The following is a 22685-nucleotide window of genomic DNA, read 5'->3' as shown; positions in this document are numbered from 1 at the left end:
GCAAGAACTGTATTCCTCTTGCTGTCAATATCCATGAGTTGATGCTGAGCCCATTGCCGAAAACCCTTGTTTACTTTGGACGAATGACTTCTCTGCTAACTGAAATGAACCTAACGCAAAACAACTGCTTCTCCCCAATCTAGCTGATAAAACTCCCCAGACTCTGTCTTATCCATTAGGTCTTGAAGGAATCCAACTGGCTTTTTTTTTTTTTAAAGTAACAGCATAAGGGGTGTGTAGTAACGCTGTGCTTTCATGTTACATGGATCTGAGCTATAGTTTTAATTCTAAACTCTAGCCTAATAATTCTGCCCATTAGAATTCCTAACCTTGTTTCAGCTCTCTAATTAGTTACACAAATCAGAAAGACAAATAACAATCGTGAAAGCGTAAAGGCAAAAATCTTTGAAATTTTTTGGGAATTATACCTTATTCCATCAAGACCTTTTTTTCCTCTTCCTTCTCCCCCTCACTCCACACCCCATGCTGATCCTCTTTCACAGTGCTTTTTCACATACAAAGACATCATAGCTCACAGCAACAAGGAATTGTTTGTGTGTGCATGAGTGCATGTGTTCTCCTCATTCCCATAGTAGGGCAAGACAGGGATAAGTACAACAAGCAGAAGCTGTACTAAAGAGTGCCCTCAACTAATTCTATGTACTGTATGTATGAAAAAAGGTGTCACAAGAAGTACTTATCCTGAGTTTCTAAATACAAATTCTGCCCATCTGGGAGTTCTTTTGCTGCAGTGGAACCATGTATGCAACTTCAGATTTTCACAGTTGATTTCTTTTTTTTCAGAGACATATTTGTACAGGGCAGACTTGGATGGGAGGACTTCATTCTAACCTGAGAAACTGCTCGAGTTTGGGGTTGCTTTAAAGGCTGCCCTCTTAGTTAAAAGTAGTACTAAGTATGCACTGACACCTGTGGGAAATTCTTTTTCCTGCAAACAGAAATTAACTTGACTGTTTTCAAAGAAGACATTAACTGCTAGATTCCAAATTTGAGCACTAATGATAACCAGCCTAATTTTGTTGAAACAAATGGCATGTCACATTTTATCCTTTGAAAAATGCTATTGCCAGAAGCACAATGACCCTGCCAGCAGTGCTGTTGGCAGCATATCATTCAGGTTTACTTTGCCTTATGGTAAAACATTCACTGCAATATGCTGCAAGCTAAACTTCAGAAGGTCTTGCATAGAATCTTTGAAAATACTGCCTCCAGGCTGCTTACGGGTGGTCTATTATTTCAGATTAATCTGTCACTGCTGCCCTGAATTTGCAGTATACTATCGGAATGCTGCCTTGCCTGGGGGCCTGCTGACCAAGGCTAAGAAACAGGAATTCAGACCCACATTTTCTTCTGTCTCAAGACTCCAAGGAGGTGAGCACTCCTTGGGAGAAAAAAGCATGAGGGCCAGAGAGCAGTGGTCCAACTGTGGAGGAACTTCCCTCCAGTGCTTGGAATGGCCATCTTGAAAGTGCTGCTAGCCCAGACCTAGGACTACTTCTCCACATAAGGTGAAGAGTTTCAATTGTTACAGGCATCTCACTAAATTTCCACACCCTTGTTGATGCACAATTGCCTGGCTTAGCTAAATAATCTAAAACAGAGTGAAGCAGTTCTCACTCTGACAGGGTCTGATGAATGGAAGAAGTAGGTTATAACCTGGCAGTTTTATATCTATACTCTTATGCCACCACTGTCTTTTCCTTTAAGACTGGGAAAGCAGTTTCAGCATGGGCAGGGAAAGAAGCATTGACACCTGCTGGGTATTTTTAATACAAATCTTTATTTGTGAAATACAGGAGAAGCTTGGAAAAATCTCCATTTTATTATATCTCAATTCTTTGACAGTTCTTGCTTTAAAAAAATAAGAAGTACATGTTCCAGTCCTCGGTCACTCACATTTTACTGTTGCTTTATTTTTGTTCCAGCTGAGTATTCATTCATTTCCAGGCCAGACTAGATTCAGTTTGTTTTTTTCCAACATCAGAATAACAGTGCAACTTTATTGGGAAAGTAGCATGAAGTACAGAGCTGTTGTGTCAGAAAAAAAAAGGAAAAAAAAAAAAAGCATATTTATTGACCCAAGGTCAGGCGGTTGCCTGTACTACTATGAAATGAACCAAAGCTGTTCAGGATATATTTTGTATTTAGATGCAGGTAGGTCAATAGAAAAACTGCATATGACTCCAACAACAAAGGCTGACCCCAAGTCACTTAAATTGATGGTGACAGCATAGTTTGAAAACAAGCAATGTGCATTTTAATATGCAAATGATATAAAAAACAGAACAGAATACTCAATATGTGATGCATATGCACTGACATCAACCCATTTTCAGGTTTTCTAGCAAGCAAACGTCTGTGGGGAAACAAAAAGAAACACATATTAAGGGGAAGAATGTTAATGCTAATATTATATCTAATTGTAGGAGGTAAAATTAACCTGACCACATTTAGACAGCCATAGCACAGCTCTTCTGTACATCAGTTACAGCATAGAAGACAGGAGGTAGGAGACAGCAACAGCTTTCAAAGTGCCACAGTATTCAACTATATCAATTCAAAATGCGAAACATTCTTAGCCATAATGTGTGTGTGAAATAAATCATACCAATTTCATACTTTAAGGCATTGCAATTCTAACAATAACTCTGTGGTACTAATTTTAAAAACAGGCTCAAAGAGTATAACAAGACTAAAGAAATTTGGAGGAAATTCCTCTTCCTCACTCATGAAAAGCAACACCAAACAAAAACAAACCCTCAAAAATTCCTTCAGATCTCTCTGCCAGTTTGTTACCTATGTGCAATTTAATTCTCTCTCTTATTCTGCTTTTACTAAGCAAGGTTTCTGCTGCAGATTTTTTTTTTTTTTACACATATGGCACCCGTAGGTTTAGTAGTCCACCAGCTACTGTAAGCAAAATATGAGGCTAAAGTTATGCATTTTGACCAAGCAGCCTACCACAATACCGCACCACACTATGCAACAATACTTTATGCTATGGCAAAGGCTACCACCAGCAGGAGATAACGTATTTCGATTATAACACCTACATTGTGCTGATGACTGCATGTGCCACAGTGGGAGAAAAGGCCTCCCAGTTCATGTGTGAGCTAAATTCACTGCAGACAGCTGAGCAAACAGCTAAAAGCATGTGATCAAATACTATATGAAAAAGCAGAATGCAATAAGGCCATAAAAATAATAATAATAATAAAAGTTTTATACTTAGCTGTTACTTAAGAATGCCTGAAAAATAGCTGCTAAGCTTCTACAGTAGCATCAGTAACAACAGTGTTTCATATTAGCTTTCTGGGAAGCATGGTAATAACTAGCTGAAAAAATGGCTTACCTCCTCATGACTGCAGCACAGCCTACATACTCCTCCAAGAATGCCATTGATTATCTGTATGAAGCACAGGATGAACTCTATTCCTCCCAGGACAAGAAGAATGGAAAAGAGAGTGACATTCCACTGAACGATGTTTTGAGGTTCTTGACATTTAGACCACTTGTTATACTCAAACAGGTACCTGTACACATCAAATGCAGGTATAATAAAATTATGTCAGAGTGGGATGCTTACCACACACTAGAACCAAATTATATCTGGCTTGTAATTGCATCAAGGATTATCACTCTAAGTAGGAATAGAAAATGTAGTGGTTTGCTCCACTCAAATCCTGCTCTGTTTAAGAACATGTTCAGCTATAAGACTTCACAAAATATGTGTGGTTCAGTTTCTTCAAAAAAATCTAAGTTAGAAAGGCAGAACCTTCTATTATTGATCAAAGCAAGAGACAAGCTCAAGACAATTGAAAGAGCAAAATTATTTCTCAAAACAAACACAGAACTTTCCAGGATTTGGCCTTTACTCTGATGACAGCAGTTACTCAGTTGAAGCAAATAGGCCACTTCCTTTCTTGTGCTGCTGTCTGTGGGCCCTCACATGCCCAGTCTGGACAAGCCACACACAGAATAAATTCAGAGGGGTACTGCAGTAGATTCCAGCAGTTACTCCTCTTCCGTGTCATCAGAACATAAGCACTGATAAGCCTTCAGCAAAGAGTTAACCCAGTTCTTCTACATTAAGTCATAGCTGGGGGTTGGGCAGGGGAGGAAGAATGTCCCTTCCTGGGAGAGACGCAACTGAAATGTAAAATTCAAAATCTCTGCTGCAAAGGATCTTGATGTGGTTCAAAGTCCCCTCAAGTCCTAAAACTGTATACTTTATGTTTGAGATGTTCAGGGACATGAACAGTATGTGATATATAGATATATTTACCTATATGTATTTAGAGAGAGAGACATAACAGATAACTATCTCCTCCATAGGTTACTACAGATAATATAGTAATTTATTAACAGCATTACTGAACTACTTCCAAGCATCCTTACCAGCATGTATCAAGAACACCCTTTTGTAATTGTTTCAAAATCTGATATTTCATGTTGCAATTGATTAGCATATTCAGATCACTTTTTGTAAAGCTGGGGATTTAAATTCCTTTAGTTTTAAACTGCAGAAGTGGGGGTAATTCTGATACCATCTGTTTAATTCTTAGTGAGTGAGGAGCATAAACTTATGAATGGATCTGGGTATGTGGCTACTGAATAGTGCTGGAAGGTTATGGAATAAAGCCCATTGTACAGGCAGAAAGAAGTAACATACTCATGAACACACATGAAGACAACTTACCCTCCAGAAGATTCAGTGAAAGGATAGATCCAGTTTCTTTCTACATGAGTATAACAATATGGTCCGTGAGACAAGCCCAGTGCTGAAATGATTATACAGTATCCAGAACCAAGGATCCCAACAAAGGCTGCCAGAACTGAGGAGAGCATCTGCACAGCAAACACAGATATGAGTTTTCAGCACAGCCATGAAATTCTCCTGAGGACTGTCAGGGACTGGGACATAAAGTATCACTTACCGCACAGCTTTTCCCACAGTTCTCATGGCCAAAGCACCCACAGCAGTCATCATTGTGAAGCCCAATGAATACTGCAGCTGGAATGAGTACCTGGGTATGGGGAAAACAAACCACACCATTCTTTGTTCTGTTTTGTTATGCAGACAAGGCAGATAAAACACACTCTTCATATTGCATTCATTTACAAAACTTATCGGTGTTGGGGGAGCCTGTATAGATTATTCAGTTTTACTTCCCATACAGTAGGCTTTTCACTACTGACAGCAGTACCACCAGCAACAGCATAGGTATATTTCTATTTCTACGTGGTGTATACATAGCACTTAAGTGCCTAAAAAGCCTGTTGATAAAGGCCATGCTGTGGTATTGTGGTATTACTGCAATTTGAGATGCTTCAACTTTAAAAGGTTTTTTTTGTTGTTGTTGTTGTTCCTACTCCTCCCCCCCCCCAAAGGCTGTATCCTGCAAATAAAATGCTTTGGGAAAACAAAACAAAACACACACACACACAAAACAAAAAACAAAAGGCACCACCACCAACAAAAAAATGCATTCACTTTCTGTCAAAGGAGGACTAAAAGGCAAGTCTCTGAAAATTGTTTTCCTATTTTAAGAAAACCACCACCATATTCATTACTGAAGAGTAGCTATCACTGTCTGTGTGACAAAACAAGTCTGACTCTAGTAGAAAGTCTGTGAATATTCTACCCAATTCATGCAAACATCTCATTACAGACGTCTAGCTTCTTCTAGGTTTTCACATCCACAGAGTTTCCAGTGACAGAAATGCAAAGCAATGGAGGGGACACTATCTGTAAGAAAATTAAATTGTCCATACTCCAGAGCTTTTGGCATAAAATCAAGAAGGAGGAACAAACAGAGAGCTGATTAAATAGAGTATACTCCCCACCAGCACTAATAGGACTTAATACTAGTTTGCACTTATACGAAGACGCCACACCCAGGATTAGCTTGGAAAAAAACATAAATGAGCAAAGTGTTACCACTGAACAGCACAGATTTACTATACAGTTGAGCAGAGTCACATACTAGTCAGCCCTTACTCAAACCTTTTTTGAGCCCCAGTGCTACAGGTCCAGAAGAGGTTGTACAAGAATGTGTTTCAGGAGCAGTTCCATTTGTTTCATTTGGATTAGCCTGCCTGTAAAGCTGGCTTTGCAAATCTCAGTCTAGGTTCTAATGGGGCTGTAACACTGCTGTAAGAACATCTCACAAGACAGAGGGCCTTATGCAATGCTTTTCACCCTGTAATTTGCTGACAGCTTGAGATTTGCAGTTCTAAGAGGAAGGCTAAAAGTGAATGAAAAAGGAAGCCTAGAGTCAGGGAACATAAATATGCTAAACTGTGGTCCACAAAATTGAAAATTTAAAAGATAATTGCTTCAGATTAACAACCTCTTATAGTGAACACACTCAGTTCTTCATCTTTGGCTATTACTCTAATTCAAAACTTTGGCAACTGTTATTTGATTCCTCTGAAAAAAGAGCTAAACAGAGCTGTAACAGCTGTCTTTCCACGTCTCAGATAGCATACATTAAGGAATTTCAAATAAATACTAGTTATCTACGGACATTAAAAAGGAGAATAATTCACTAATAGCATAAAAATGTAAGATTTAGCCTTTTACATAAACCATGTCCTGCTGAAAGGCCTGGTTCCATTTTTGCATTTGGGTTCTGCAACCTATACCCTAATTCTCAGCTCTGAAGTGACATAATGTTGCAGATATGATAACCAAAGTAACTAATAATACCCATGGTGAAAAATATCTTTTTTTTTTTTTGATACAATTCTAGAGACTCCTGCTGACAATATATTCAATGAATAAGTTAACGTAACTGGTAAAGAAACAGTAATACCAAGTAGCTTTAAAATAAACTTCAAAGAAAGCAGTAGCTTATTACTTACCAAAAGGCCTCCACCTAGAATGCCATGAAGGCACTCTACATATTTGCTGAGATGATGCTCTGAAGCAAATCTTGTTTCACCATTGGGAAAATAAAGTAAAATATTGGCCACAATGCTGAGCAAGGCAAGGATGAGCAACTTAAAACCAATACACCTAGTACACCTTCCAAAACACATGTCCTCAGCTTTTCAAGTCCTTCTTTCTTTAGTCCAGCCTATCTCATATTTGTCCACAGCTAAAAGAAGATCAGTCTTTAGTCTCACCTACTTAAATACTCAGGGTTTTCTAGCTACCTGGATGACGTTTACAATGTCTTCATACCTATCATTCCCAATTGCCAAGTGAGGAAACAAGGATGGTAGAATGTCACCACCCATTTTAAATGAAATAATTGTTGACAAACCAAATGCAATCAAGGAAATACTGAATGCTAGGTAACTTCACTTTAATATATGATGCATGGAATGATCACCATTGAACATGATTAGACATGAACAACAGGCTCCACCACAACATAAGTTCTTTTAGAAATTGAAAGAAAAAGGTTTTGTTTTCTTTGTGAGAAGCAGCTTTGGCTTTTAGGTTTATAGACTATTTCAGAACAACCTGAAGCCATGGAAAGATTTGGCTGACTTCAACAATACTGAGTCAGAGTCTTGGGTACAAATAGAATAAAGTCTACGTCAATGACAAGTATGTAAAGCAGCCTCTTTCCTTGCTATTCTATTAATGGAATAAGAGTGGACCTCATCAGTTCTGCTTGTCTGTTGAAAAAACAAACAAAATGGGCAGGCGGGTGTGTACCTGTTCTTGCCATTATAAGACAAGCTGAATTTAGATTAACAATGATTTCCTAAAGCCAAATCAAGGAACATTGCTGAAAAAAATGCATCAAAAAGCAGATCATAAAATGCAGTTCTTGCAATGAAAATTCAAGTACAGAAACACACACAAAAAAGAAAAGCCCCAAACAGAGGGCAATATATTACATCAAGTGTTCCAAACTGTGGTACATGTACTGGTAACATTAATTTGCATAGTAAATCAAGATACAAAGTGATCTGGAAAAAATAAGATATATCCAACTCTCTTTGCCCTCATGCAAATGTTGCCAAAATAGCCAAAAGTTTCCTTGTTCACATATATACAGCTCAACACAGAGGTGTGTGTTGCCAGGCCTGGTACTATCACATGATAGAAGATATTTCAGCAAGAACTTCAGCAAGTCTACTGATGACATCAAGCTGTGTGGTGCTGTTCACACGCTGGATGGAAGGGATGCCGACCAGAGGGACCTGGACAGGCTTGAGAGATATGCCCCTGCAAATCTCATGAAGCTCAACAAAGCCAAGCACAAGGTCCTGCACCTGAGTTGGGACCATCCCAAACATGAATACAGGCTGGGAAATGAGTGGATTGAGAGCAGCAGCTCTGAGGAGAAGCACTTGGGAAAGTTAGTGGACAAAAAAATGAACGAGTCAGCAATGTGTGCTTGCAACCCAGAAAGCCAACTGTATGTTTGGCTGCATCAGAAGTGCAGCCAGAGGGCTGGAGCACCTCTCCTATGAAGGCAGACTGAGAGAGCTGTTGTTTAAGGAAAGGTTGGATGGTGGTAGGGGGATAGTTGGGCCAGATGATCTTGGAGGTCTTTTCCAACCTTAATGATTCTATGATTCTATGATATCTAAGAGGTCCAGACTAGATTCAGGAGATGTTGCTGCTGAGATCACCATAATACAATATAAATCACATTTCAAAAAAACAGTCTAGACAAACTGAATTTGGGAATGTACAGGATATTAAGAGGCTTTCAGCTACTCAGGGAGGAGAATACTCATTTGAGTTATCTTTCTTTTATTTTTTGATACATATATATATTTTTTAATACCTAAATCACACTGTAAATAAAGTCCAATTTAAATCCATACTATTCTGGCAAGTATTGTGATCAACACTGAAGCTTAAAGAGAAAGAAAGGAAGCGAAAAAAAAAAAAGAGAGAGAAGTCTTGCACAGATGTGGTTCTGTGATGTAACCTCTCCGGGTATTGTAGCTGTTGACCTTGGAGACTTCCTTCATTATGAAAAATATCCTCTTATTGTAGAAACATAGGCTTACCATTATTGTGCACTTCAGCTTTGATGACTAAAATGAGCACAAACATCATCCTGCATGTTTCCTCTGCAGAAGGAGATGACTTCTCAACTGAAAACTCCCTTCATTGTGTTATGCTAAAAAAAAAACACACACCCCCAAATAAAACATGACAACCTCCCCTACCGAGCACACTTGATTTGACATAAAATTTCACATAATTAAGAATTCGTATATTTAAAATTGATTTTTTTGATTGATTTTTTTTTTCCAGACAATGTAAATAAGATTAATTTTATTTAACCCCCCTGAAAAGCCCCAATGAAATGAAGAGTTCTTGAGTTTAAATACTATTCTGTAAAACCATTTAAAGGCTAGTCAAAAACAAATAACCCTACTCTTTCTTTGCAGGAACAATCAAGTCAAGTATTTGATTAGATGGACAGCTAAGTGTTTCCTGTGTTAATTTTGTTAGTGGATGTGGTACACAGAAATATTCCCTTATTCTGTATACTATCAAGCATGTGAGTCATTGCAGTTACTAAAAAATAATTATTAAAAAAATAGTAGCAGTTCAAGTATCTGTCCTGTGTAATTGTATAGGTTATAAAATCTTGAGGTTGTTCACTTCTCATGCCTGTTTGCTCCATAAATCCTATTGCTACTGCTTGCAAAGTGAGCAACAGTGGATTTTTAGCATTTATCATGGGCGTGTCCAGATAAAACTGACTTGTGCATGAGCAGGAGCCAAACACAAGCTTCTCATCAACCTGAGGAACAGCAGGGCCTTATCTGCAGCTCATGACTTGCTCCAGCACTATGAGCAGAGTTTACACTAGTTTAAACAAACTCAGGATTGGATTTTGAGTCTTTTGTTCAAGAACCATAGTGTTTGAACTTACAGAGGTAAGATAATTGCTTACACACTCACAGATGCTTCCCAACAGCCCGTGGGAAGCTCCACTATTTCTCTCTCACAAGAATATTTCTGTAGCTCGAATGTCCGCCCTGGACGAAGAACACATATGAAAAGGAAATTGATCCCCCAATATTATTAAAGACAATAAAAGTTTAGTTCTAGGCTAAAACCTAGCTTTAGACTATAGGTCTCATTGTCAGCTATGTCTGAGAAGAACCAGGACAGTCAAAGAGGGCAGTAAAGCACCCTCCGGCTTCCAAATCCCGTTCTGTTTGACAGCAATGCAATCCTGATAGCACATCCTATCACTATCCTAGCACATCCTACGTCCAGTAGGTAGGACTATTGTGAAAGATGTCCATAACCTCTCCTGGGAGAATGGGACTGGTTTATAAAAAGTTACAGCACTTAGATTGTATCCCTGAATCATCACTTCTGCAGGATAAAGCCTGTCAGCAAACCAGTGCTACACAGGGCAGGATACAGAGAAGTAGCTAAAAGTAGCATCACAGGTGCCTTGTCCAGTTTCTGTGATATCTAAAAAGAAGCCTAATCCCAGCTGGGATCAAAGGATCCAGCAGCTCCTATATAAAACCAAAACAAAAAAAATTAACCTCAATAGTCATTGTTGCTCTGGCTTTTCTATTGCAAGACGAGGACAGAAGCATGCATCTTTCACAAAATAAAGATGTTAGAAAGTGACTAGTTTTCTTAATGCCAAAAAGTGGGATATCTCATAACTATTAGAATACTTCTTTTTACATTCCAGCTTTGAAAACCTGACCATCCGCCATCTTTCTGTAGCTGTTACTCAACCAGGATGACAGGAGTAAAAAATTACTTTCTCCAGCTCAGTTATGTGTTGGAAATCCTTGCTATATATTCAGACAAGTCCTAAGTTTAGCTAATGCAAAGAGAAGCAGTGTATTGATGATTGTCAAAGCTACCACAACAAAAAATACTTGCAGAGAAAGTTAAAAAACATTTTAAAAAATGCCACAGAATTAGAATTTCAAGAATAAGAAAAAGAAAAAGTAAAAGAAAACCATGAAGTACCACATTTCTCCTACGAAAGAAAATTATGTCAACTGCAATTACATCTCACACCTTTGCCTTAAACCAGATTCCCAGGGTGATCCATCATAACCAACAGAAGAAACAGAGTTGTGACAGTAAAGAAAAGTACTTTACAAAAAAGATCTCTGGGCTTCACTAATTTATTTTTATACCCACCGTAATACTGGAAACACTCATATACCCTACTAGAAGGGAAATCAAGTGTGTGTGTGTGTGTGGATTGGGAAGGGGAAATCTAACAAATAAATAAACATCATGTCAGAGCGAGTATGCCATCAAGAACAGGGCACACAGTCTGGGCTCAGTTTCCCTGACTGGACGCGAGGCGTGCTACCACATGCTACCATGCTGGAACTTGTTGCATGTGTATGCTGTAGGGCTTCTGTGCTCTCAGGATGTCTCAAACTTCTTTCCCTAGCTCTCTGGCATGTGGTCAGGATACAGTCTGGCTGCTATTCCCTTCATGGAAAGGAGATTTTTATGGCCCAGTTACTCAGTGTTAATTCTGCTAATCTTCCCTAAACTGAATGTTGCTCTTTTATTTATTTATCTATCTATCTATCTATCTATTTATTTAAATAATGTTAGCGCCATCCCTCCCAAAGAGGTTCTTGTTCCTTATAGCTAGACAAAGGTTAAAACACAGGTAATAGTTGCTTCTGCCATCCGTGTTTTCTGAGCAAATATAAGCAATCTCCTAGATTAAATTAAAGGTTCCAGAACAATGGGAAAAAAAGATTACACTCTTTACGGAAAAATGTGATTTGCTTCTTCACAACAGTTTCTTCAGACACTGCAAATTGTCTGTCTTACATACCTAGATAGCCTTCTAGCCACCCCTACACTGGATTTTCTAAAAGACACAATAGAGGTCAAGAGACACGTCTGAAACAGACATATGACAAATCACTTCCAATTACCTTGAAAACCATGCAAATTAAAAAAATTTAAAAAATTAAAAAAAATAAAAATTTAAATTAAAAAAAATTTTAAAAAAAAAGTTGTGAAGCAAATAAAAATCTCTTACATTTTAAAAATCACTCAGATGTGAATCAACTGGCTTTGCAAATATCATTGCCATTTGGACACCCTATTCTACAACTTCTACCAGAGAGCTTCTCATTATAATTTTTCTTGCCCAACTTCTGGTCCCACCCACCATCAGGGAGTGCAGTACCTCTTGTGTAGGTATGGGCAGGGTGCAGAAATTGCATGACACCAGTGGATGAGACATGGCCTGGGATACAATAACATGGACCGCACAGATGCATTTGGAAAGACTGGGCAACACAATGCATGTGTACCAATGCAGGTTAAGAATTTACGCTTGTATTTCCTTGGAAGCTATTCTATTCATTCCCCCCTTACTGTTTTGTAGCTTATTGCTCACAGGGACAAATACTAGCTCAGACAACTGCTAGGAATGTATAGTGAATATGCAGTCACCTGTTAGCTAAGCTCCAAGTGAAGCCTCTTGGCCAGCTGTTCAGACAGAGCTCACAGTGACCCTAGGAACACCCGCAGCTTCCCTTTAATTAAATGGAGAAACACCCATCTACGCTACCATCTATTTCTCAATGTCCAAATGATTCATTGCTCATGCTTTCCAGCCATTATCTGCAAAAGCACTATTCTGTAGCTGCAATTGTCCTCAGGCATGCCACCTCAGAGGTGCATGTCAATCAGCAAACTCCACCTAGACAGTCACAATAGGAAACTGCTCCCCTTAAGTCCTTTGTGCCTGTGGTCTCCTGGCCACAGCCTGAAGAAAGTTGCCAGATTACCTTTATTAATTACACAACATCAACTTGGATGAACTAATGAGCTACTTCTGAGAAGGATGCAACCACCTGCTGCCATGAAACAGGTCACTGAAAATAAAAGCAATCCTCACACAGCTGTAATATATGCACATTCTTGCTTGCTGTCTCTGCCATCAGTTTGAGACAGAAAGCTGCTCTGAACTGTAGAAGTCAGCTTGAAACAAATGCTTACACTTAATGCAACAACACCTAGAACTACCACATTGACACATAGAGATTTGTTAGTAATAATGCTGACCTAAGAAACAGTCAGCAATGATGCAACAGAAGTAGCTTTGACACTTAATGAACAAGCTCAGAGAATTGAAACTTCACAGAGTGCAGCTACCACTAAATGAGTCTATAGAAGTTCCTCTGTCTAGAGAAGAGCTCACAATCCTTACTTAACAATAACTATTATTAACCCAAGACTTGTGATGTTATTTCAACCTCACTTCGCAATCAAATAAACCACTTCAAAAAAATGTTTGCTGTTGGCATATAAAAACCATAATGTATCCATCATTCATTACTACTTGCAACCATGTTATTATGATAAAATTAGGATATAAGACAAACAAGTTATATTCCTATTTCTGTCACAGCCTGGGGGTGAAACCTTGGCTATGCGACATGACCAACAGAAGTTTGTTTCCCTTGCACTGTGGTATTTATACAGGCTTGCTGTCTTTCTTCCTATTCTATCCCTAAATTTGTGCTGTTTTTCAAAAGGTACACAACCATGAAGCATTATCATCACTGTATTGTAATTATACACTGTTCCGTACTGCATGTATATAATAGCTGTACAGATTAGAATCATAGAATGGCCTGGGTTGAAAAGGACCTTAAGGATCATCTAGTTTCAACCCCCCTGCTCTGGGCAGGGTTGCCAACCACTAGAGCAGGCTGCCCAGAGCCGCATCCAGCCTGACCTTGAATGCCTCCAGGAATGGGGCATCCACAACCTCTCTGGGCAACCTGTTCCAGTGCCTCACCACCCTCTGAATGAAAAACTTCCTCCTAATATCTAACCTAAATCTCCCGTCTTAGTTTAAAACCATTCCACCTTGTCTTATCACTATCAACACATGTAAACAGGTGTTCCCCCTTCTGTTTATATGCTCCCTTCAAGTACTGGAAGGCTGCAATGAGGTCTCCCTGGAGCCTTCTGTTCTCCAAGAAAAACTGGGTTTAGATTAGTATACATATCTCTGCATAGCACATGAAGAACAGACTATTTTCAGGCTTGAAGTATGCTGATTTTGTGATGCCATCCCCAACCATGTTTAGCAATGCACATAAAACAGACATCCAATGAAGGACATCCATAAAAAGACTTTCCACTAACTCCCAAGGTTTTAATCAATTACACTCCACCCAGGTGAAGTCATAGGGCTTACTACTGTCCCAACTGAGAGCTACTCAGTATCATACAAAAGGCTGAAGGAAAATTAAAATATGTCTTTAGAACCATTACAATTATAAAGTCATCACACAGTTTTTCACATACAGACTTTGGAAGTGGGTTGCTGATTAATCCAGCGTATGTTTAATGGACAATGAATATAAGAAGGCAACAGGAATGAGATTCTATGCCAAAATTTCAGATTATTATTTCAGATTATGGTCTAAGGAAGCAAAATACACCTTTACCTGTTCTTTGAAGGCCTGTTGGTAAGTACTACAGTACAACACCCTTAGCTCCCTACTACCTACACTTACACTGAGGACTGCTGGTTGTACAGTGGTCACGGTCACTTTTGCTATTGTACCTGTGCTATGATGGGAAACTCTTGGCCTAGCCACTTACTTTTCAAGCATTATTTTAAGAACAGGCATCTCTTCAACAAGTTCAAGCAAAGTCCAAATACATCTAAGGCTTGCTGAGGATTCATCACAAACTCCAGCATATTTAATAGTATTATAAAAAAACAAAAGAAAAAAAAAGGGAAAAAAAAGCAAAGATGTATAATGAGGCAGAATGTATATAATGCAGCAAATCTAATGAAAAATATTCTCACACTTCATGGGAAGACCCCTGATTTGCATGTAAGCTGTTTTTGTGAAAATTATTTTAAATTCATCATTAGAGGCCTGGCTATTTTTCCTTGTGGAAGTTTAATGCAGAAACCTGGATGTTAGCAAGGTCAAGGACTTATCAACATCTAGAAATAGAGGCTGAAGCAACGGAATTTTGCTTGCATGTCCTACGTTATACATACATTATCCTATCCTTGAGTCGCTATGCTCTAATGAAACACATCTCTAGAGTCTATAGGAAAGGCATGTGCTCATTCATGTATGATATAACAGGAGATGTAGGAGAAAAAGGGTTTTCCTGCAGCCCCTCAGAGCATTGCAAAGGAAAGGAAACAGGAACAGGATAACTGTTGTTGAATAAAACAGATGTATAAAAAGCAGACTAACCTTAATCCAACTCTTCACCATATCTGCTTTGGCTACATATTTTTAAAAACTATTTGCAGGCCTGTGTTACCTCCCATCTTTCATCAACCAAAAATTATCAGTAGGCATACTAAACTAAAAATAAAGATGTTCTACATCTGAGAAGAACACAAAAACAGTGACAGAAGTGGTTACAGACTCCATCCAACAATCTAAGAGATGAAGGAATACAGTTCTGACAGCTCCAGCTCATCATCCTTGCATTTACACTTTCTATGCATCACTAACAGATTACACAGCAGTAACTAAACAGAATAAAAACACCTACAGGTCACTAGAAATTACTTTCCTCCTCAAGTTTCCCTTTGGAAAAGCACAAATCTTAAAGCTATGAAGGTAAAATTTATTTTCACAAGTAGTCTGCACCCTCTATGTAGTGTTTGACAATTAGGAGATTTGGAGGCTCATTTTTAACTCCAGAAAATAAGTAAATACACCAGAAAACAGAGGTCAATTGGCTAAGTGAAAATACACAAGGATCAAAGTAGGAGGACTCAGTGTGACTGCAGGTTTCTACTGGCTGCCTGGAAAGGCAAACAACTCTCTGTAGCTAAAGAAGTAAAACTATCCATCTATGGGTAGATTACCGAGAACACAAGTGTTACCTGCACCTGTCCTTGGGGCTGCCTGAATCCTCCCATCATGTTAAAGGAGCACAGAGGTTTCTCACTGTTTGCAGCAGTCACTAGGGCAGGAAGGATAGTGTGGTATGGATATTTCCTTGGTGCAAGGTATTCTTAGTGACTACTAGAGAGGGAGAATTTAATTCTTCATCTCTGAAAAAAACATAATATACCATATACAATTAAAGTGGTGAGATGGTTACAATAGATACAATCCATCTGGTTGACAGAACAAGTAGTTTACAGTAATTGTGCATGACAGCCACCAAAACTGATCTGATCAGCTAATTGGTGATAATAACAACTGGGATGGTACATCCCTGACTGTGCTGAGAACTGGGCAGGATTGAAGGAAGCCTGTGAAATGTTCACAGGAGGATGCAAAGCTCAGCATACACACAGGTAGATACCAATGGTTATAAGGGAGCTATGAGTACAGACAGGCCCATGACTAATTGTGGCCACTTGCGCCCCTTACAGAGTACATTTTTAGCTGTGTGCCTCCTTTAAAAGCAGGAGGGGAAAAAATCCCAGTAAATAAAGTCGCACTTGCAATATTTTTGGAATTAGATGCTTTCTGCAAAGCTACACAGGGAGCACACACCAATGTAAAATACAGATATAGCAAACAGACAAAGTAACTGATGTTAAAGCATCTAAACTTCATTTAATATGTTGTCACTTTTGCCCTTATAACAGTAACATGCATGTGCAACTGAAAATGGAAGAGGAAAAAAAGAAAAGCATGTGGTAGCCCCACCAAGGGATTTCTGTGAGATATATATTGCATTTTAACACCTACAGGATGTTTGGCCATCCTGTCTGCTCAGCACAGCGCGTATCCAAGAAAGCACCATCCCATCAGTGTATCTGCATGCTGCTCTTCAAAGTCTGCTGCTTGCAGCTAAACCTGCCATTACTGAAATGTGTATTCCGGAGTTTATTTCTCCCAGTTGCCACCAGAGCTCAGACATACAGACAGAAAAATAACTTACCAGCAAGTATGGTCGCTGCATTCACAAAACCAGATCGATGCCAAACAACATTGTGCACGCTAGTGTCTGTGTTGCTCAGCTTTACTGCAGTAGTCAGGGCATTTCTTAAATATTTATTTTGGTCTGATGAGGAAGCTATAACTCTAGCAATCCAATAAGCACAGAGGAATTCTTCTTTCCAGTTGTTACTTTTAGTCTTCCTATCTTTTTTTTTTTTTTGGCCTGCCATAGGCTATCAGCACAAACACCTTCATAGAAACTGGCTTTCAAACTGCCAAATGAAATTTGAACTGCATCAGTTTTTCTTCATCATTCAATATATTATAACATTCAAGTATGTAGCACCTCTGATCTCTTTGGCTAAAACAAGATAAATTTTTTACAGAGACTTAAATGCTGATACTTTTTAGTCCTTCTCAAAGTTACACAACATGAATGTTACACTCAACATGACACTATAATGAAATATCATGTAACTGGAGAGTAGGTTTTCATACAAACATTCTTGTGGATTGCTCTCCTTTATGCTCTCTCTTACATAATGATGTCAGTTGTATTATCAATTGATTTATTGAGTGGTGAAAGAGATTTTTTTTTAACTGAAAATTATTTAGTACTTTTTATACCGTTTAACTCTACAAATAGTTTTAAAAAGTTGTTGACCTGCTTAAAACAGTATTGTCTCCCAAATACAGATGACTGTGAAGTTTGTATATTACATATGCATTTTCATTAAAATTGTACAGAAATTCTTTGTGAAATAAGTATAACTGTATTGTCCACAAGCCACGATGGCTTTTAAAAGTAGCAGCAGAAATTAACTAGCTAATAGACAAATATAGAGAAATGCAGATAGTCATTTTCCTCTTGACACAAAGTCATTTTCTCTACAAAAAAGGCTGAATTCCTTCACAGATTGACCGATCAATTCAGTTATAAAAATTACATTGATGCAAACAAAAACATCCGGATAGTACACTGCTAAATAACATAGACAATAAAATGCTATGAAATTTTATCATTAGTAACTCAGTCTTGATATTTCAGGATTGTGAGTGAATGAATGAAAGTTGCCAAGGCAATCTAATAATTTAGATTATTTTTTCCTCTCAAGTACAAAGTTTGAGAACTTGCTGTCTATGCCAAACCTGTATTGCTATTGATCTTGGACAATGAGTGGTTGGATGCAATTTCTTCTGCATTTCAGATTTAAAATTAAATCTCACATTTAATTATAATTGATGAAAAAAGAACCATACAACCTGCTATGCCTAAAGTTTTCAGGCCACCCTTTTAGCTGTGCAGAAGGGTAGAAAACAAGGAAAAAAAATGAGGGAAAATATATGTAAATATCAACAGAATGCCTACTCTGAAAAACAAGCAACAGAGCAAATCCTATTCCCATATGGGTGGTTAACTGGTGCAAAGACTATAAAAAGTAATCCAGGAAAAATAAGATATTTCCATTTTTCTCCCTCAAAATAAAATGAAGAACTAGAATTTGCAAACACATCTTGCAAAGAATTTAGAAAGAACCCCTTTAACATTTTAAATTATGTTTATGAAGAGCAAAAAGAAGAGTTATCACCACTGGTTACATATAAGAAAGAGTTCTACATATAAGGGTTACAAGGTGCACAGTGTTCATGGTGATATAATCTTGCATTGCTGAAGAAATCATTTTTAGATATCTTCAAAGCTGTGGGAAACATTTCTATCTTTACTTGCCTCAAAGTAAAAAGACTCAACTTTGGACATTGCACCTCAAACATAATTTCACCAGCACTTCATTTGCATAGTTCTGCACCTGCATAGACACCAGGCTGACCTCCTGAGGCTAATGAAGGGGTATGACAACCTTGCTTACTGGACTCAGCCAACACATGATGTCAGTTAGTCCTCTCTCCCAGAACCTCACATCTGCTATGAAGAAGACAGGCAGAAGGGGCTGCAACACCACCCCTATTCTCTTGTTGCACAACAAAGGCTTTGTGTGAAACAAAAATGAGATCACTTAGTCAGATAGAACTTAAAATGAACAGTAAAAAAGAGAAGTGAAGAAAAGCAAAGAAAAGCGAAGAAAAGCGAAGAAAGAAAAGCGAAGAAAAGCAAAGAAAAAACTCGCTATCCTATCCTGAAACAATAGTACAGTTTGATCATCATACTGATCATCTTGCCAAATATTCTTCATACATATCAGAACTTGTTATACTGGGAAATATCTTCTCACTCATAGAGTAAATTCATAGCCATCTGTAACAACTCCTGTGACAAATTCCATGTAGTTACTATGCATGAAAGAGCAAGCATTGTCTTGAGGATCCACCACAGTGAAGTATACTGTGTTACTTCCAAAGGCAAGACATTTTCAGAACTAGATTTTTTTACTCCTCTGAAAAGCAGAAAACAATCAAGATTAGCAAACATCAAAATTCTGATTCAGTTAAAAATAAACCATTGTACGCCTGCAAGACGTAACTCACGCCCTCTTGTGAACCATCCTACTGGAACCAGGGGAGATATTCATACAGAAAAATGACAAAAATACCATCCTAATCCTAATCCATATTTGTTTTTATGAAATCTAGGGGCCGAATTAGCCAAGACTCCTTACACTAGCACAAAACTAGAGAAAATTTAAGAAGAGTAACTCCAAAGTGGTAATATAAAGCATAACCTGAAACAAACATGATGCAACAAGCTTCAGATAGATACTTTGAAATGACAGATGTTATCATATGAAAGATAAAGTAAGAGATGGATCCAAAGTCCACTTATAGCCACGTAATGCCTATATCAATAAGGCATTTCAACTTTATAACTAATATTTGGTTAAGTTCAAGCACAATCCTGCCAATAAATTAAAGTAAACACACCTATCTAGAGTACATAAAAACAGACTAACACAGGCTGGTACTTACACACATGGGAATTCCTGCATGTGTATGAGTAATCACTGTGCTCGGAGGACTTTCTTAATTTTCCTTCAGTAAAGCCAGCATTGCACAACACATTAAGATGACTTTTGGCTACAAAAACGTGCTAAGTTTGGACCTGTGTTTAATGAGACTGCAAACCCCATCAGCCTACGATAATTCATTTTTGCCCTTCAAACACACTAATGAACAGAATCATTAAATATAAGGAATAGTGTTGGAGGCTGACTGGAAGGGAGGCAGATCCACACACAGCATCTCAGGAGGGCTTTACTGGAGTGTTCATCTGTTCTCAGATTCACCCTTCACACGTAAACAGATGAGTATTATTTCCTGCCACACTGAACTCTCAGTTGGAGGCAGAAATTCAAGGCTTTAAAGTTTGTTGTGGAGAGCTATAGAGCTCTTAAGAGTGCTGCAGTCTCTGACAGAAGGTATATCCCCTCCTCTCCACTTTGTCTAGGGGAAGATACTTCTAATATAGCATTTATCTGCCTCTGTGTGATATAAACCAGTACTCTTAAAAATCTACTGTTGAAAGCAGCACAGACACCTACAGGTATACAAAGATTTAATAATTTTGGGGTTGTGCTGTAGCCTCCATAGAGTTTTTTGATCACAATGATTGAGATATGAAGTTGGAGGCATTTTTTTCTCTCTCTCTCTTTTTTTTTTTTTTTTCTTTTTCATGACTGTCCAAGCAAAATTTTTAGTTTTATTCTTAGGCAAGAAGGAAATATGATGTAGTTCATTATTATTTTTGAAATTTAATATATTAAAGCATTTCATTTAAAGCTAGATTAAGACATAAGTGCACCTCTTCCATTTCTACATTTTTGAGCTTAAACAATTATAATTATTTATAACAAAACTTTACCATAGTTTATCAATTGCTATTTGCTCTTTTTCTACTGCTTTTCATCTTTTATATAATACAATGATATATATGGACTAATGATATAACAACAAATAATATTTTTTGAGCCAAGTTATTTAACAGACAGATACTTCAAACTAAATAATTCTGAAAGAAGTCACATGATCATCAGATGTAAAGAGACAGTTGAAGATTTCTAGTAACAGAGTTCTTCCTTGTGCTATAGAGTGTACTTCCATGCAAGCAAGAGAAGAGAAAATATTTTTGTAGTTTAATTACTTGAGAACTTACTCCTTAGCTTAGGTTTTGGACAGACTTTTTTTCTGATAGGTACAAGAACTTGGTCAGGGTCAGCAAAGATTGAGAATGCATCACTGAAGCTGATTTTCATGGTTCCAGTCTGCATGTGTAGTAGTAGTCAGTTGTATTATTATAACTCAGTTGTATTATTATAATCCATGCCTGACAACAACAACAACAAACATACAGTTGCATTAGATTTACCACACATTTTAAAACCTCCAGTGTTACTGCATTATAAAGCACTGAGTACCCAGGCATTATTCACATAACTTATTTAAGTTAAGGTATTAATTTAATCATATTGTTCATAGCATTGCACTGTAATTAGCAACTAGGAATTTTGAAATGGTATAAATCTCTTGACAAAAATCAGTTAAATCATACTGGAGATTTTCTTTGAAGTATACTGTAGCTTGCAAAACAATATTTTCAACATAAAATTGAGAAGTGTTTCATACTAAAAAACTCTCTGCAATAAAATCCCATTTTACTCTGTATTATACTTACTAGTAGAAAACTATTTGCTGTGCAGTTAAAGTCATGACTTCTGAGTGGGCATCAGTAAAGATTTTCTTTGAACTGCAAAGAGCTGAAAACTTTTTCAGATTAATTTTTCTGTTCCTGAATTGTACTTTTAAAGTTGGCCAGATGTGAAAAACCAAACACATGCCTATCAAAATTCTTACTAGATATAAAAGCCATATCTTTAACATTACAATTCTCCATAATGTTTAGGGTCATCGAAGCTGTAATTCCTTCTCCATCTGGAGGTGTCTCCCAAACATTCACACACTTCAGGATGAAAAAACTCTTTTCTCCCCTGACCTAAGCATCAGGAAAAAGTTCATTATTATAAATCTATATTAAAAACAACAGAGAAGCAAGGTATTTCTTCATCATACACAACCCCTCCAAACCCCTCCAAACAATAAGGTAACACCTTCCCCCACTTCTCCAACTCCATCTTCCAGAAGATATAAACATTATAAATTAAGACACTATTCTGCAACAGTAACCCAATGCACAGTCATAAGGCTAATGTAGAAAACTGCCAATACTATTATTATCACTACATGAAGTGACATTTTCAGCTTTCACGCAAACTAGATTTCAACTGCAGATTAATTAGATACAAATTTCTTATCATGCACTTGAAGGGTACTTAATTCTTTGCACATTTATGGTCACATTGTGGCCTTTGTTTTTCCCTAGTATTTCCAAGGGCCGAGTAAGCTCAGAACCTGCCTGCAGCAGAAATGTGCCTGTCAAAAAGGTTTCTGAGAAGCATGTAAAAACATTAAAAGCACTCCTTTGTCTTCAGTGGGATCTGTAGCTGTCTAAGAATAAAAGCCTAAACCACAAGGCTACTTGCCCATAAGGGGACATCAGAAGAAGAAAGATGCCCTGTAAATCCTGTCAAATATGTATGCGTCCAAACTTCTGCTTTGTTGGACAACCATTAGCAGAGTCCTGAACACCAGGATACAGCTGCCGGGAGCAACTGCTCCTCCTCTGCAGTCTACCATGCCTTGAATCCTTTTGCTCCTTGAGGCTGCATGCAAGACAACAGGAAGACACTCTCAGAAAGATCGTTCCACTACCTACTGATAAGGATCTTCACATGGAGTAAGAGATGTGGTTTAAAATGTCCTCAGGCTGAGGAATGCCTGTAACTTTTGTCATGCTGGGGAGGCATTCTAGT

The 22685-nt window shown here is 37.9% G+C and overlaps 1 protein-coding gene and 1 long non-coding RNA gene across 3 annotated transcripts; both read right to left on the bottom strand.

Annotated features, from left to right (window-relative positions):
- Positions 1-1869: 1869 nt before the first annotated feature.
- On the bottom strand, positions 1870-7713 carry TM4SF1 (transmembrane 4 L six family member 1). Of its 2 annotated transcripts, none has more exons than XM_040566888.1 (5): positions 6889-7713; positions 4959-5048; positions 4721-4869; positions 3374-3554; positions 1870-2049 (listed from the first exon to the last, which is right to left on the bottom strand). In XM_040566888.1, the coding sequence occupies exons 1-5, from the start codon at positions 7063-7065 to the stop codon at positions 2002-2004; spliced, it is 645 nt and encodes a 214-aa protein (XP_040422822.1). In that variant the 5' UTR covers positions 7066-7713; the 3' UTR covers positions 1870-2001. The 2 variants fall into 2 exon arrangements, with proteins under 2 accessions (XP_040422822.1, XP_040422823.1); XM_040566889.1 differs by having other exon boundaries at positions 1870-2377; positions 6889-7709.
- A 9588-nt stretch (positions 7714-17301) lies between these two features.
- Positions 17302-21804, bottom strand: LOC121074587. Its single transcript, XR_005822423.1, has 3 exons — positions 21491-21804; positions 20972-21142; positions 17302-19259 (listed from the first exon to the last, which is right to left on the bottom strand). It is a non-coding gene; the product is annotated as an uncharacterized LOC121074587 (long non-coding RNA).
- Between the last annotated feature and the right edge of the window lie 881 nt (positions 21805-22685).

Source organism: Cygnus olor, chromosome 9, assembly GCF_009769625.2.
Source record: "Cygnus olor isolate bCygOlo1 chromosome 9, bCygOlo1.pri.v2, whole genome shotgun sequence".
NCBI lineage: Eukaryota > Metazoa > Chordata > Aves > Anseriformes > Anatidae > Cygnus > Cygnus olor.
The sequence above is the reverse complement of the archived record's forward strand: the minus strand, read 5'-3'. Positions and strand labels throughout refer to the sequence as shown.